Below are 15,243 nucleotides of genomic sequence, written 5' to 3'. Positions count from 1 at the left end.
CCAATCAGAGTTCAGCACTTGTTGCCGGGGCGCCTCGGGGCGCTCCATGTGGTCACGGCGCTCGGAGGTGCTGCCCCCTGGCGGCCGGGAGGAGCAGTGCACCCAGCTCCGGCCTCACTATGGGCAGTAGGTCTGTCTGTCTGTCTGTCTGTCTGTCTGTCCATGGGCAGCCAGTCGTGCTCGTGAGCCAGCCATGGTCCGGCTGCTTGTTGCTTCGATTCATCAGCCAACACAGGCTCCTACTTACCATCCATCTGTCCATCCATCCGTCTGTCCATCCATCCATCCATCCATCCATCCATCCATCCATCCCCCCTTCACCTACCCACATGTCCATCCATCCACCCACTTGTTCATCCATCCGTCTGTCCATCCATCCATCCATTTGTCCATCCCCCCCTTCATCTACCCACATATCTACCCCTCCATCTATACATCCATGCACCCACTCAACCACCCACCCCCCCATCCATCCATCCTCCTACCCCCCCATCCATCCTTCCACTCATCCATCAGCCCATCCATCCATCTGTCCATCCATCTGTCCACTTGTCCATCCATCCATCCATTCCCCCTTCACCTACCCACCTGCCTGTCCATCCATCTATACATCCATGCTTCCAACCATACACCCACTCAACCACCCACACGTCTATCTATCCTACCCACCCATCCATCCCTCCACTCATCCATCAGCCCATCCATCCATCCATCCATCCATCCATCCATCCATCCATCCATCCATCCATCCATTCCTCCTTCACCTACTCACATGTCCGTCCATCCATCCATTTGTCCATCCATCCATCCATCCATCCATCCATCCATCCATCCATCCATCCATCCATCCATCCATCCATCCATCCACTCCCCCCTTCATCTACCCCCATGTCTGTCCATCCATCTATACATCCCTGCTTCCATCCATGCACCCACTCAACCACCCACCCCCCCATCCATCCCTCATCCCAATGAGCCCAAAGGCTCATTGCCCCCCACCAGCCCCCATTGGGTTGGGTAGGTCTGGGGGCTTCAGGAGTGGATCCCCCATCCATTCCCACCCCCGTGGTGCCACCAGCACACGCTGCAGCTCCGCCAGGCACTTTTATAAATGGCTCTGACATGGTGTGAATACACTTTTGTGTCTTTTGCCATCTGCTGCTGTCATTAAAAAATGAAGTTTCCATCTGCTTTTGCACGCCGTCCTCTCCCGGGGCTCTCCAATGAAGCTGCACATTGGGAAGCATCACCCCCAGCAGGGCAGGATCCAGCCCTGGGGTTGTATTGAAGCTCTTGGTGTCCCCTATGGGTGCTCAGCACTGGCTGCAGGGCGGTGACGTGCCTCCTGTTGCCCTCCATGTGTCCCTACACAACATGGTCCCTGTGGGTGTGGGTGGTGTGACGATGATGGAGGGCACGTGGAGGTGTTTCCCATCCTGTTCTGGGGTCCCGCTGCTGCCATTCCCGCTGCTCACACACATCTTCAACCCTATAGGAAGAAAGGAAAGCTGGTGAGCGGGGAGGGTACATCGATGCAATGCTCTGCTCAACCCTATACGAGCCACTGGAGAATCCCCAGAGCCCCACGATAACACAACAGAACCTTCTTCATCCCCACTGTGCTTGTTGGGGTGCTATAGCCCCCAGCTGCCCACCCTCCTGCTGGGCCACATAGAGCTCTAATCTGCTGCTTTAATCAAGAGGAAAACCCAGCTCCACACACAGCGAGCGGCCGGGGAGGTTTAATTCTTCTGCAGGAGGAAAATGCCCGAAGGGGACAGACACTGATATTTTTAATCTCTTTTTAATTAAGGATTAAGCCCTGCCTTATGTAAGAGAGCCGCAGGGGGGTGTTTTAGTGCACTGCTGTCTCGGAGCCCTGCACAGGAGAAGAGTGAGAGCTGTTGGGGATACCTGGGGGCTGCACCCCTGTGGCTCTGACCCCATTCTGGGGGTGCTTCAGTGTGGGGGATGCACAGCAGCTCCCTCTTGGTGCTGAGGGCTGGGCTATGGGTGAAGCATCCCATGTCACAAAGGTCTCTATAGGACATAGAGATATATAGGACATACAGGACCTTTATAGTCTGTAGAAGGACAGTAGGTGGGGTGTTTGTGCTTGGATTGACCACAAAAGGGGATGGAGCATCCCAGATTGTCCTTGATCATCCCTGGACTGAGCAATGGATGTGCTCCTGTGTGCACAAACCCATCGCATCCCATTGGGATTGAGGGAGACCCCATTGCATCCCATTGGGATTGAGGGAGACTCCATCGTATCCCATTGGGATTGAGGGAGACCCCATCGCATCCCATTGGGATCAGGGGAGACCCCATCCCTGCAGCCCCCCCTCCCAGCGCCACGCCACAGCCCCACCCCAGTATGAGATCCCAGCCCTCTGCCAAGCGGCATTAAGAGCTAATGGGAGATGTGCTGCTCAGCATCGCGGCGCATTAAGAGCTCCCACTTCCTTTCTCTCTCTACGCCAGAGCAGACGTGGCGGTTGCCTCGACTCCATTAAGAAAATTGAAGGTTGGGGACGGTGATGCTATTAAAGATGCTCGGGGTGAAGCTGGGGGGCTGGGGTACCCAGCTTTCCCTTTGAGCATCCCAGATATGAGCATCACAGGGGGCTCCAAAGCAGGGAGTAGCCTCAAGACCAGACCCTACATTTAACAAGGCTGGAAACGTACCCACATCCCCTTCCTTTACACGCAGCATCATCCCTCCAGAGGCCAACCCCCTCCTGCAGACAGCAGCGATACCTTTAGGAGTCAGTAAAGCGCCACGTCCCCAGCTCATCCCTTTGCCCATAAACCACCCTGGCACCCACCCAGACCCACCTTTCAGGCAGGATAACTTGAGCCCCATGTTCTCATCCTCTTCTCGGGGTCTCGCCGCTGCTCCTGGCTCTCCAGCGCTGCTCACTGCGTAAAGAGAGAAGCGAGGGCTGTGGGGAGCACGGAGACGGGAAGCGACGCCGGTAATGCTTCGAGCAGGAGGAATGGGAGAGGACTTGATTGCTGGCTAAAAGCGTGCACCTATGAGTTTATATATAAATACATATGCCTATGTATTTATATAGCGAGCTGCCTGGGCACAACAGGAAGCGCTGTAGAAAAACCACGGGCTGATGTCACGGCGTTTCGGTGACTCAATCCCAGCCACTGAGTTTGGGGAGGAGAAAGAGCTCAGCACCCCAACATTGCATCCCTGCTGGGGACCTGCATCCCCACTGCTGTGCCTGTATTGCAAAGGTGTTTGGGTGAGGAGGATGAGAGCAGAGCAAATGGGGGTTGGAGCAAGCAACCGGTGCTTGCAGAGAGGATCATGGTGGGAAAAACCCCAGAGCTGTAGGACACAGTGTATTTGTATCCCTCCTGCCCACAGCTGATGGGAAAAGGGCTGGTGTCTCATTCCTGCTCTCACCTCACAGGATGCTGAGCATCACCTCCCACCCTAAGCCCCTTCCCCAGGGCTGGATGTGCTCATAGAGCCTTGGAGATGCTCAGTGAGACCGAATCCTCCACCACCCTTTTGCTGGCTGGTGTTGAGGCTTCAACTTTGCTTCCGTGTCAGAGAGTTGTTTGCATCGCCGATGAGTTCACGCTCCAGAAACCCACAGACACTCATTGCAGGAGTCACAGCCACAGCATCAGCGTTGTACACGCGGAATAAGCTCCATGTTGTGCCCGGAGGGGATACACAGAGCACGGCGGGGTCCCAGCAGGTGGGTTGGGAAAGGGGAATGGGACAGAATCTCAGCCCCAGCCATATAGAAGGGGATGCCACTTACCTGCCACCGTGCCCGTTGAGGTTGCCTTGCATCCCAGCTCCCACTATGAGCTGAGAGGGGGATTTCTAGCCCTGTTCCCATCCGTGCTGTGGGTTTTGCAAGGTTGGTTTCTAACCTGGTTAATCGGGTCGGTGAAGTCCCAGCTCCTCCCATCTGTCCCTCCCTGTTCTCCCCCCCTTCCAGTCCCATCAGAGCCCTGCCAAGGCTGGGGGTGGGTGATGGGGGGGGAGCCATGCTTTTCTCTCACCCCACTGCACAGCCCAGCCTGATGCTGAGAGCTGGAGCCCCTGGAACATAAGCATCCCTATGGCAGGATGGGCTCCTAAACATCCCATGGTGTGTGGGTGCTGATGCTGAGGTCCATACCCATAAAGGGGTGATGCTCCTGCTCCAGTTCTTGTGGCCAGAAAGGGGCTGTGTTCCCTATGGGGTCTCATCTGCCCACCCAAAGACCAGCCCAGGGGCAGGACCAGGCAGGGGGTGGGGGGGTCTCTTACTGCCCTGAGAATGACAGCTCCAGCTTTCACCCTGAGGTGAACAGCCTCTGCCTTTGCCTGCATTAAAAACAGCCGCAGGAGGTTTTTGCACATCCGCCTCCTCTGCAATAACGAGGCAAAGCCTGAGATGCTCCTTTCAGAGAGCTGAAAAAGCAGGAGGTTCATATCCAGGGCAGCGTCACATCCAGGGAATCCCTCCTCACAACCTTCCTGGCTGCAGGCAGGAGCCAAGGGAAAGCCTTGAACCGAGCAGAGCTCAGGAAGCACCCGGAGGCTGAGGCCCAAAAACAATTGAAATGAATGGGTCGTGCATTTTTCTGCCTGTCCAGATGCAGAGATCAAGAGGCAGAGGGCACTCAGTGCATGCAACATCCCTGGGGGTCCCTTACCAGACACAGCAGCACCAAGCTGGTCTGCACAAAGTCTCCTCTGTTATTCAATGCCTCTTGAAGCCCTTCTTGCTGCTGTTTGGAGAGGACAAAAAGCCCTGGATTGAACCGGAGCAGGAGCAGCACTTGTGTTTGTTGCTGAAACAGAAGCAGCTGAAAAGAGCTGAATTGCAGCAGCTGGGAGGTGAACAACAACATCAGAGTGCTAAAATAACTGTGGTTAGCAATGTGGGCTGAGCACTGCTCCAGCAGTGATACCTGAGAGGCACAAACACACCTTCCTGCAGCCCTCCCCATAGGCTGGGGGAAGCAAACAGCCCTGTGCATGTTCATAGGGTTCCCTTTAGGTTCCCTTTGGTTCAGCCAGCAGCCGGGTTCATTTGGGGAAGGGAGAAAGCATCCCAAAGCAAATCTGGGGTAACAGCAGCAGAGCTGGGTTGAGAGGCAGGAAGCAGCAGAGCTGCTGTTGCAGAGAGCAGGAAGGGAAGCAGAAAGCAAACACGTACCTTAAGAACAGAAGCGGAGCGTGGTGGGCTCTGCTGCCAGAACCACATCCAGAGCGATGTGCTGCCCTGCTGGGCATGGGTTCAACAAGCAGCACAGGGCCTGGGTTGGAAACTGGCTTTGAGACCTGGCCACTGCTTCCCAGCTCGCTGAGCTCCAGGTTAATCTGAGCCCAGCTTTCCCTTTTATCCCCTCTGTGTGTTTTTTTCCTTTTCAATTAGGTCTGCTTTTAAGCTCCAGAGTGCATTTCTAGGAAGGGCTGCATTATTTCTCCAGCCTTTCCAAGCTGCTGCTGGGGCATTCCTGGCACTGCTCCCTCCTGCACCCAGCTCCATTGCTGCGTGCTGCACTCAGATTGCTCCCCTTTCCTTATCTATACTTGAAAGCATCGTGCCCTGCTGGTATGGGCTGATTTAGGGCATTCTGTGCAGCCACATGGAACCATTTCACCTCTTGCACAGCCCTGTTATTGGAAGCTCCATCCCACAGCCATCCATCTGCCCTCCATCCTCCCCAAGGACATGGAGTGCCAGCCAAAACCAAAGCAAAACAGCATTGCCCACCCAACACAGTGCAGCTCCAGCAGCTGAATTACAGCACAAACCCCAGGTGCAGCTCAGAAGTGCAGGCTAAGCACGTTTCCCCTGCGAGGACATTTTCCAAGCTGCAGCTCATGCTGCTAACAGCCTCTTCCATTAGCATTTGCCTGCTCTTCCCGTATCAGTAATGCCCTCTGTCTGAGCATCTCAAGGCACTTTACAAACAGCAGAGTGCAGGGATTAGGCTTCTAGCCAGGGAACAGAGCCCCCTGTTTGCTTCCTATACCTGCAACTACCACCTCCCCTTGGTCTGCATCTCTGCAATACAGCTGAGGACATCACAGGGGTGGGGGTCACCTCCTCTCCATCCCATCAGCTGAGCAGCTCACCTGATTCCACAGCCCCATTGGCTCTCAGGAATAAGGCTCTGCTGGTTCACACGCTGCCATAGGGAAGGGAATATCCCATGAGCTTCATACCTGGCAGATTGAAGGGGTGAAACTTCAACAGCAGACCATCTCACTTGCTGAATTAAGAAAGCGGGTCTAAATACACACACAGCAATGAGCTCAGAGTGAATATGGATGCAGTGTGTTCCCCAGCAGCAGCAATCAGCCCCACAGCAGACCTTGCCCCAGCCACTGCTCTCCCTGGCTGTTCTGATGTGCTTATATATGATTGCAAACAACACCCCTGGGCCCCCAAACCCTCTGTTCACTGCCTCAAGCTGGGGCTGTGTGTGGAGGTTCTGACCTGCTACCACAAGGCTGGAAGTGCCCTGAGCCAGACAGCAGCTCGTGTCCTGCCTCAGGGCACTGCTTGTGTTCCTGGGCCTCAGATCGATCCCATCTTTGATCTCAAACTGAATTGGCTTTACAAAGAAGAGTGCTCAAGCCTTTTGCTTCTCCCCCTTGTGACTGAAGGCTTCAAGGTTAGCACTCCTGTAGATCCAGCAAAGAATAACATACATCCTCCCACTCAGAAACCCAAGTGCTTTGTGCTGGCATTCTCAGGCACTTGGCAGAGTCTATTATTGCTCTGAAATATTGGATTGAAAGCAGAAAAAAAACCAACTCTAACATACCTCAGCACACTGGAATCTATGGCATCTTAGGTTCTATGGATGAGGTGGGTCCTTACAGGTGGCAAAACACTCAAAGCAGCTCATATGAAAGCAAACTGAAGACAAAGCAGTAAGGGCTGCTCCCCTTCCAGCAACAGAGTCTCAATAGTTAAAGGCAGCATTCATCCTTTCCATCAGGTTGCAGCCTGATGATACACACTTTGCTTTGCCTTAAGAGGGTGAAGGGAGAGCGGGTGCAAGATTAGCCTGTATTAGCATATATACAATCAAAGCTTGACGATGACATCTCGTTACAGAGAATGAGAAATGGATTTCCTGTGGCTCGGCTTACCCTGCAGCATTGGTTAACCATCTCACATAACCAGCTATCTTGATAGGGCAAAAGCTGTCACTGCAACAACAGGGCAGGCTTCATGAGATGATTGCAAAGGAAGGTAACAGTCCTCTTCCTGCACTGAGATCTGCAGGGCTTACTTCAGACGCACACTGTGGATCATTGCTGCTGCTTCCAGGCTCTGTTGTCTCAGTGCTTTAAATACAGTTGTGGCTGTGTAACATAAGGCACCAAAACATGCTCATCTTGCTGCTTCTGAGCTAGATATGTATTCTCTTCCTTTCCTGCCAGCATGTCAGACTCATGATTCAGAAAGACTGCTGACTATGTGCCAGTGCCTCTTGTAAAGCCCGTCACATCTTACTACCACATAGCAGGCAAACAAAGCCACTGAGTTCAAACCTTCATCTCCATCCTAAAGGAGGAGGAAACAGTGCTACCAAGCTTCCTCACTGTCCACTGAACTCACCCTTAGAAACAAGCAAGAATTAGAAAGACAGATGAAAGCTGAGCAAAAGCATAATCTGGACTTGCTCGATACATTCACCTTCAACTCAGAGATACATTTTAGCCTTAAATGACTGCCAGCCAAAAATCAGCCCAAACCTGCATAGAAGTGATATTGTATTTTACTCTTTCCTTTTGTGGCCTTAAAATGGTTTTAGACCTTTCATTCAATATCGTTATTTCAGGCTTCAAATCAAAGCAAATAAAGAAAAGTCATACGAGGTGAGCATCCGATTTTACTTGGTGTTGAACTATGGTTGTATGTCCAGGGTCAGCAGAAATGACTGTAGCATTTGGGAATACAGCTTTACTGCACTGTCTGTAGCTGTGTCATGGGAAACCACTGCAAATCAGGTGACACCTGAGCACGGCACATCATCCTCAGCAGTCTGCATTTTGCTGCAGTAACTAAAGGCCATTTCCAGCCAGGCCAAAAAACCCCCTGAAACAGTTAACCTTCAATTCTGTCTATGTATTTGACCTTCACATACCTCATCTGAGGACAAAACTGGGTTGGTTTGTGTTTTGTTTTGTTTTTCTTGAAAGCTATTTTCATAAATCTTTAAAAATTATTCTCTCTAGAGTACAAAAGCTTAGTCAAAACTTTGTGATACCAACAAGGGGAATAAGCAGGAGCAGTTCTGGGTTTGAAGGAATAGCAACATTCACTGCAACCGGGAAAGCATCCACGGGGACAGCTGGAACTGACGCTGTGCAGTTCTTCCAATCAATCTCATGATAAGGATTCAACAGCTTACGAACACATCACCCTTAGCAATGCGATGTGTCACTCTGAATCCTCCAGCTTTCCACACCAGGTACTGAATATTATTCTATTTACATTCAAAAATATCATCTTTGTGTCTTCAGTACGTAGTGGGAATGCCCGTATGTGAGTCAGTAGGAACCTCTCTAACACAGGTGGAGGACAGCTTTGTTGATCTCTGGGTTTGTCCAGTCGTTCCGGATATCATCCAGGTGGTTATCAAAATCCACAAGTGTTTCATAGGACTTGCTGTCCAAGAGGGATGCAGCAATTCTCTGAGCTTCACTCCAATCTTCACAGAAATCACTAGGAAGTGAAATAACCACTAATTAATAATAATCACAAAGGAAATCTCCATCACCTCCTCCACTAATGGCCATTCCTCCCCTCTGCTCAAAGGAATAAGGTCTGATGTTTACTCACACGTGTGGGTCTTTGCACCTCCACTTGTTCTCGTGAAGCTCATACACGTGAATGGCAGGTTCCAAGCACTCCATCGTGAACTTGGTGTTATCAACCTGGTGTGCAATAGAAAAAACACCATCTTAGCCTTCTCCAAACCCCAAGTCAACAGACGAAACTAAAAAATGAATTACAAACAGGACACCTTGTACCAATTCATCTACTGTTCTACCTTCACACGAGAACTTTCCCATGTTGTAAGGTGGAATGATACAAAGATGATAACAGATATTCATAAGGAAAAACTCACCGATATGGATGCCTTCACTGGGAAATGCTGAGGCAATCTCCACCAGGGAGCAATCTCCAAGAGAGATGCTGCCTTAGTGGTGGTCAGCCCTTAAATGAGGTCTAAAGGAGGTAGAGTCAAGCACCACCCCTTCTGGGAGCACAGCTAAATTGCTCTCACCTGTGCTCCCACATCTGACCCAACACTTGCCTCAGCTGATTAATCAGAGGTTCAGGCTGTGATTACCAATTTCCCATACATGTTTAAAATGCCAACACTCTTGGTGGCTCCATTTATTTCATCCATGATCTTAAAGGCCCCTTCCAACCAGAACCATTCTATGATTCTATACGAGACAAGAACTGAAGTCACAGAAAAGAGTCCATCACAATAAGTGCGCTGCCTTTGTTCAAACCTCCAACAGGGAAGGTCCCCACTTCCTCTGAGACAACAGAGAGGTAACCACAGGCAGTACCTATGAACCACACTGGCTACAGGTCATTGCATCTCCTCCCCAGAGCATCTGGGGAAAGAGCAAATGGTTAACTCATTATTAAGCATCCAGAGAATGGCATTTAATCTGGTGTCGTGGTCATAGGATTAAGGAGAAAGAGGAAAAACGAAGTACTTTACCATGATGAGTGCTGTATCGTTAAAGCCCTCTGCAATTCGGGATGCCACCTTCTCAGCAACCTGGGTTGGACTGCAGCAGAAGGCAAAAAGAACTGTGTTATATGAAGTGTGACGCTTCAGCTTAAAACAACAGGAAATGTGCTTAAAGGGTGGTGAAAATTAGAGAGCTTGCTTACAAACAGGAATGAGGGATCACGTTAATGTTATACTCGACTGAAAACAGAAAGCCAAGAAAGCCCCACCATCCCTCTTCAGCACAAGGTCTGTGCTTAGGTAGTGTGTGAGTAGGAAAACACTCATTGCAGACTGTACACAGAACCAAGGTGCTGTGGTCTCCCACCTCCTTCTGCCAGACCAAGAACCACAGCAGCCTTTGACCACAAACGTATTCCATCTGTGTGCTTCCCACTGTGTCTGAGCTCACTCACTGCCCAGCTGCTCTACAGAACCAAACTTCTAAAGGGAAACCTTTACTCTGTTTCAAAGCCTGCAGTCTCTACATGGTGCCAGAGATAAAGTCTTGGGGCTGGAAGAAACAAAGCCAGTCTTTCAAACCACAGTGGGAACAGACAAGCTGCATCTTCTTTAAAATACCCTCAGCAGACCTGTTTCCTTTGTAAGGAAAAGGCAATGTACTCCTGATAGGGACCCAAGCAATCACAAACACTGCTTACAAATATACTTGAGACTGAAAGATAAACACTAGCAAAGTGACTGGAACACAGCATGATACTTTAAACAAGTATGATATAACCTCAATAGTCTTGATATTGGATTTGTCTGATGTACATAGGGAAAAATATGTGATATACGTACACATCGGGGGCTGCTTTACTGTTAATTTGAGTTACCTAACGGGGGGGAGGCAGAGAAAAAAGGCCATTCCTGGGGAAAACAATAAGAAAAATGGATCTCTGCTTGACTGCCGTCATCCTACGTTTCAAGAGTGACCCTTTGCCACGTCAGTTTCCTTCAGTAGAACTTCAGTAGTGTGAATTAAGCAGTTTTACTAGTAAAGAGTTCCGTCACTTCTATAAAGACTTTCCAACAGCTATTTAGAGTCACTTGTGCTTGTAAGATATTTCCAGCACAAGCAAACACGCCTGCAAATTTTGGCTATATCGCTGACAACTGTAATTAAACTGGCTGGCAGTCATTCAAATAATGGCCTTTTATAGTATCCACTACAGGAGAGTGATACTGGAAAGCCTGAGGTTTCTACACCTGAGCAAAGGCCGTACCCACCAGCAGCACAAAGACAATATGAAAGCAGATGACAGTTGTCAAAGTTAATCAACACGCACGATTTTATGCGGCTGATTTTTGCTGGCAGGGTACAAAGTACAAGAGAAAAGAGCAAACAGAAGGAAATATTGCACCAACACACCTGGCATCTTTCACGCGTTCATTTGCCTGGTAATATCCAGCTATCACGTAGCTATTCTCTTTGCACCAAGAGTCAATCTGAAAAAGTAATTGGAACAATTAACATTGGGGTGGGGGGAAATAAAAAGATGAGAAGGAAATGCTGTGTCTGGCTGTGAATAAAATGATAAGAGGGGCATTATAATGTCTTTGCCATTGCTTCTTTTGATATACACATTTGATCCACTGAATCAGGACAGAGAAACAGAACTGAACATTCGGGGGCTGATGGAAAGCAGGAACCAAATGGAGCAGAAGCACAAGAAGCTGCTTCAGTCAGAGCCTGCCCCAAATTGGAATGACAGCACTCAGTGCATGGCTCTGCCCCACCACCATTCGGGCCATTCTATGTCAGCAGAGGGAATTAAGGAGGTGTTTGGTGTGCAGACTGTAGTGTCACTTCACAGCTTGCTCATTTCATCCCTAATGCAACATTTCCAGGTTAGAGCGTGAGAGTTATTTACCTCATTAGCAAATAAAGCTTGATGTGAAAGGTAAACATAAGGCAGAAAAGGACTGTGGCTCTTGCTCTTGCTGTACAATTGCTCTTCTCCCCCCCCCCCCAACTCAACATCTATATTGAAATGGATTCCAAAATCATATCCGATGCTGACCCGTGGCATCCTCTAAGTCCGATCAATCTCATTTTTAGCAATAATTACACTATCAGGCTGCAGAAACAAAAAAGCCACACGAATAATCCCTCCTCTACAAGGGATGAGATGGATTTACACAGTAAAATAAAGGCGATGGGGCTGTGCTGCAGCTGAGGGTCAACTGCTGCTTCAATTACAAACCCATTTTGAGGCTTTAGAACAGTGGTTTTAATTAGTAACGGGGTGAAAGCTTGGCATTAAAGCCACAAACCAGAGCACGAACATGTAATAAATAACAACAGTAATCATAATAATTTGTTGCTTTAAAAACTAAAGACCTTAGCCCTGCATTAGCTTTGAAATAAGACTTCTTGAGTTCCCAGTTCCCTCAGTGTTAATTAGAAACTGCTTCTGAATTAAAACCCCAAACCAAACCAAACCCCCCAAAATACCCTCCTGGATTTACATTCCACCTGCAATTTCCATCCAGTCTCAACCATGGGGGGTTTAATACAAGCTCCTCCTGCTGATTCTTTGTACTTAGATTGCTCTAAAGCAGCACTTGCAATCTGCAGGAGCTATAGGTCTGTGGGCAGGTGTACACCATATTCTATTCTGTACATATTAGATCTGGAGCTTATTCCTTCCATCAATGTTATAGGATAAGTCAGGTCAGAGATGAGCAGATTAAACCTATGGATATGGTTCTAGATGAGCAATGTATGGATTTCATCAAGCAACAGCAGCTGGAAGAGAACCATGTCCCACCAAAACCTGCCACAGCTTCTCAGTCCTTTTGGAACAGAGCTGCTCATTTACAAACACTGGCTTCCAGCTATGCTGATCTCACTGATTTATTCAGCAATCACGTGTTATACTGCACAGAACAAGCAAGAGAGTCCTCCTTCCTAGTGTTACAATGCTAAAAGCTCATTTTAGAGCTGCTCTGCCAGCATTTATTGACACCTTTGCCTTTGTTTAACTAAAGAAGGGGAGCAAAAGGCCACGGGCTCTTTTCAAACGATGAGTTTCAAGGCTGCCAAGCATCATAAGAATCAGCAATAACATGTTTTATTAAGTCCTAATTAACGTGGGCTATATCAAGGGGTTCCCCACCTCTGCCTTTTAGTACTGAAAACAACAAGCAAGCACTAAAGGCCATGCCATTTCTTTGGATCCATAATGATTTCATATGCTGGTTACTGCAGATGTGGCAATATATCTCAGCCATTGCATGAAACAGGACTGATTTCATCATAATCTGATCCTACAGCAAGATGAGGAACTTGCAATTATTAGGAACTTGCATTAGGAACTTGCATTAGGAACTTGCAATTATTCCTATAGGACAAATTATCCCGGTTCAAAAGGGACAATCCCTAAGTTAAAGCATTTATAAGCAGATTTATTGCATTTTCCTAGGAAATAACAGAGGAAAATGTTAAATAGAGACAGCAAAAAATGACTACACCAGCAGCATAAGGTTTTGAGTTACTCTTGTGTTGTTACACTGGTGTAGATCTATTTGAGACTGCTAGGTTTGGTATGATCTGCAGCCATATAGTAAACCAATGTGGCCAGGAATCAGACCATACCTGCATTCCAAGTCTTTATTTAGTCAGATCCAAAAGCATCTTAATGCTTCCTTGACATAACTGCATTTGGAGAAGGTAATGGTTTATTTACAATGAAGTGCTTTCTGCTGAAGCAATCTATTAAACTGAGGGTAATGTATAGGTTAGTAAGTCTATGTGAATCAAAACCTTGTTATACTTACTGGTATCAGTGAGGTTTGAGTTTCCTACAGCTAATAATGTGCCTCAAAATAGGTAAGAAAACCTGCAGCTTAAATCATGCACAGGACGGCTCCTGGTCTTTATATTGTGGGCTGAGGCTGGAAAGTGCAATGGGGGATGTGCTGATGTTGATGATGTGGTGGAAGACCTGCGCCAGGGGAGGTTCAGGTTAGATATTAGGCACAGACAGAACAGTCAGGCACTGGCACAGGAGAGAGGTGAGGTCGCTGCCCTTGGAGATGTGGCACTAAGGGGCACTGTGGGATGGTTTGGGGTGGATGTGGTGATCCTGGCATCCTTTCAGGCTTAATGATTCTATGAGGGGTTATCCCATAGCAGCAGGAAGCTGCAGGGTACTGATGTAAGAGGCTTTGGCTGCACACAGCTCTGCCATGGATGAACCTGCCACCATCACTTCACCCAGGGGAGAAAAGAGATGGTGAATGAGCCTGTAACACACAAGATGAGATTTCACCAGGCGTGTATCATCAATACTTCATTTTCTTTTCCTATTTAGGTTAATTGCTGTCATAAGAGAGGGGGCAGCTTATAAAAATGAATTAAACCACATATCTACACGCTCTTACTTCGAGCTAAGCATGCCCTCATCCAGTCAGGTGATGCTGCTTAAAGCTAAAGAGGTGAAAAGCCCTTTCTACAGCAGAACACAGCTCCTGACATCACAGAATGACCCGGGTTGGAAGGGATCTCAAGGATCATGTAGTTCCAACCCCCCTGCCCAGCAGGGCCACCAAGCATACACCTTTACTAGATCAGGTTGCCCACGAGACCCCATAGATCCCCATAGACCCCATAGATCCCCATAGAGACCCCATAGATCCCCATAGAGACCCCATAGATCAGGTTGCCCAGGGCCCCGTCCAACCTGGCCTTGAACACCTCCAAGGACGGGGCATCCACAACCTCCCTGGGCAGCCTGTTCCAGGGCCTAACCACTGTCCTAGTGAAGAACTTCCCCCTAACATCCAACCTAAATCTTCCCTCTTTTAACTTAAAACCATTTCCCCGTGTCCTGCTATTGTCAGCCCTTTCCAAGAGTTTCAAAGAGTTCCCTTCAGGTATTGTAAGGCTGCAGTGAGATCACCCCGCAACCTTCTCTTCTCCAGGCTGAACAAACCCAACTCCCTCAGCCTGTCCTCATAGGGGAGGTGCTCCAGCCCCCTGATCATCTTCCTGTCCCTCCTCTGGACCCTTTCCATAATCTCCATGTCTTTCTCGTACTGAGGGCTCCACACCTGGACACGGTACAACAGATGGGGCCTCACAAGAGCCGAGTAGAGAGGGACAATCACCTCCCTATCCCTGCTGACCACCAGCACTACATCCCCCCCTGCCCCCATTCAAGGCCTTACCAGCGTTAACGCCACCTCCAACATAGGAGCCAGAGCCAATGTACCGTGAAACAACGGGATGCAATCGACAAACAGCGAAGGAGGCCCGGCCTGCTCTCGGCCTCGGCTCCCCGGCGGTCTCTCGGCTACCAGCAGCCCGTTAACGGCGCAGTGAGGGTATTTAGCGCCGTGTAGCACCATCTTGCAGTAGGCCTGTGTGGTCAGCTTCATCCCGGTGGGACCGTGAAGTAAAACCGGCCTCCTCCCCTCAGCTCACCGCCTGCCGTAAAGCGCGCCCGCCGCCGTCCCCCCACACCGCCACATGCCGTAAAGCGC

At 49.3% G+C, this 15,243-nt stretch overlaps 1 protein-coding gene and 1 long non-coding RNA gene across 3 annotated transcripts; both read right to left on the bottom strand.

Annotated features, from left to right (window-relative positions):
• Positions 1-1,091: 1,091 nt before the first annotated feature.
• On the bottom strand, positions 1,092-7,734 carry LOC107319432. Of its 2 annotated transcripts, none has more exons than XR_001557808.1 (3): positions 3,795-7,734; positions 2,842-2,925; positions 1,092-1,489 (listed from the first exon to the last, which is right to left on the bottom strand). It is a non-coding gene; the product is annotated as an uncharacterized LOC107319432 (long non-coding RNA). The 2 variants fall into 2 exon arrangements; XR_004308663.1 differs by having other exon boundaries at positions 6,808-7,734.
• Positions 7,735-7,748: 14 nt separating this feature from the next.
• Positions 7,749-15,214, bottom strand: EMC8 (ER membrane protein complex subunit 8). Its single transcript, XM_015874206.2, has 5 exons — positions 14,929-15,214; positions 11,126-11,202; positions 9,739-9,808; positions 8,838-8,932; positions 7,749-8,720 (listed from the first exon to the last, which is right to left on the bottom strand). Exons 1-5 carry the CDS (start codon positions 15,136-15,138, stop codon positions 8,561-8,563), a joined length of 612 nt encoding a protein of 203 aa, XP_015729692.1. The 5' UTR covers positions 15,139-15,214; the 3' UTR covers positions 7,749-8,560.
• Between the last annotated feature and the right edge of the window lie 29 nt (positions 15,215-15,243).

The sequence above is a fragment of the Coturnix japonica genome, chromosome 11, assembly GCF_001577835.2.
Source record: "Coturnix japonica isolate 7356 chromosome 11, Coturnix japonica 2.1, whole genome shotgun sequence".
Taxonomy (NCBI): Eukaryota; Metazoa; Chordata; class Aves; order Galliformes; family Phasianidae; genus Coturnix; species Coturnix japonica.
This window is presented reverse-complemented; position numbering and strand designations above follow the sequence as displayed.

Coding starts and splice junctions, on each gene's coding strand:
- EMC8 (XM_015874206.2), bottom strand. CDS start 15,138: ATGAAGCTGACCACACAGGCCTACTGCAAGATGGTGCTACACGGCGCT. Junction 9,809..11,125: donor GAACGCGTGAAAGATGCCAG/GTGTGTTGGTGC, acceptor CTTCTGCTGCAG/TCCAACCCAGGTTGCTGAGA. Junction 8,721..8,837: donor AGGTGCAAAGACCCACACGT/GTGAGTAAACAT, acceptor TTCACTTCCTAG/TGATTTCTGTGAAGATTGGA.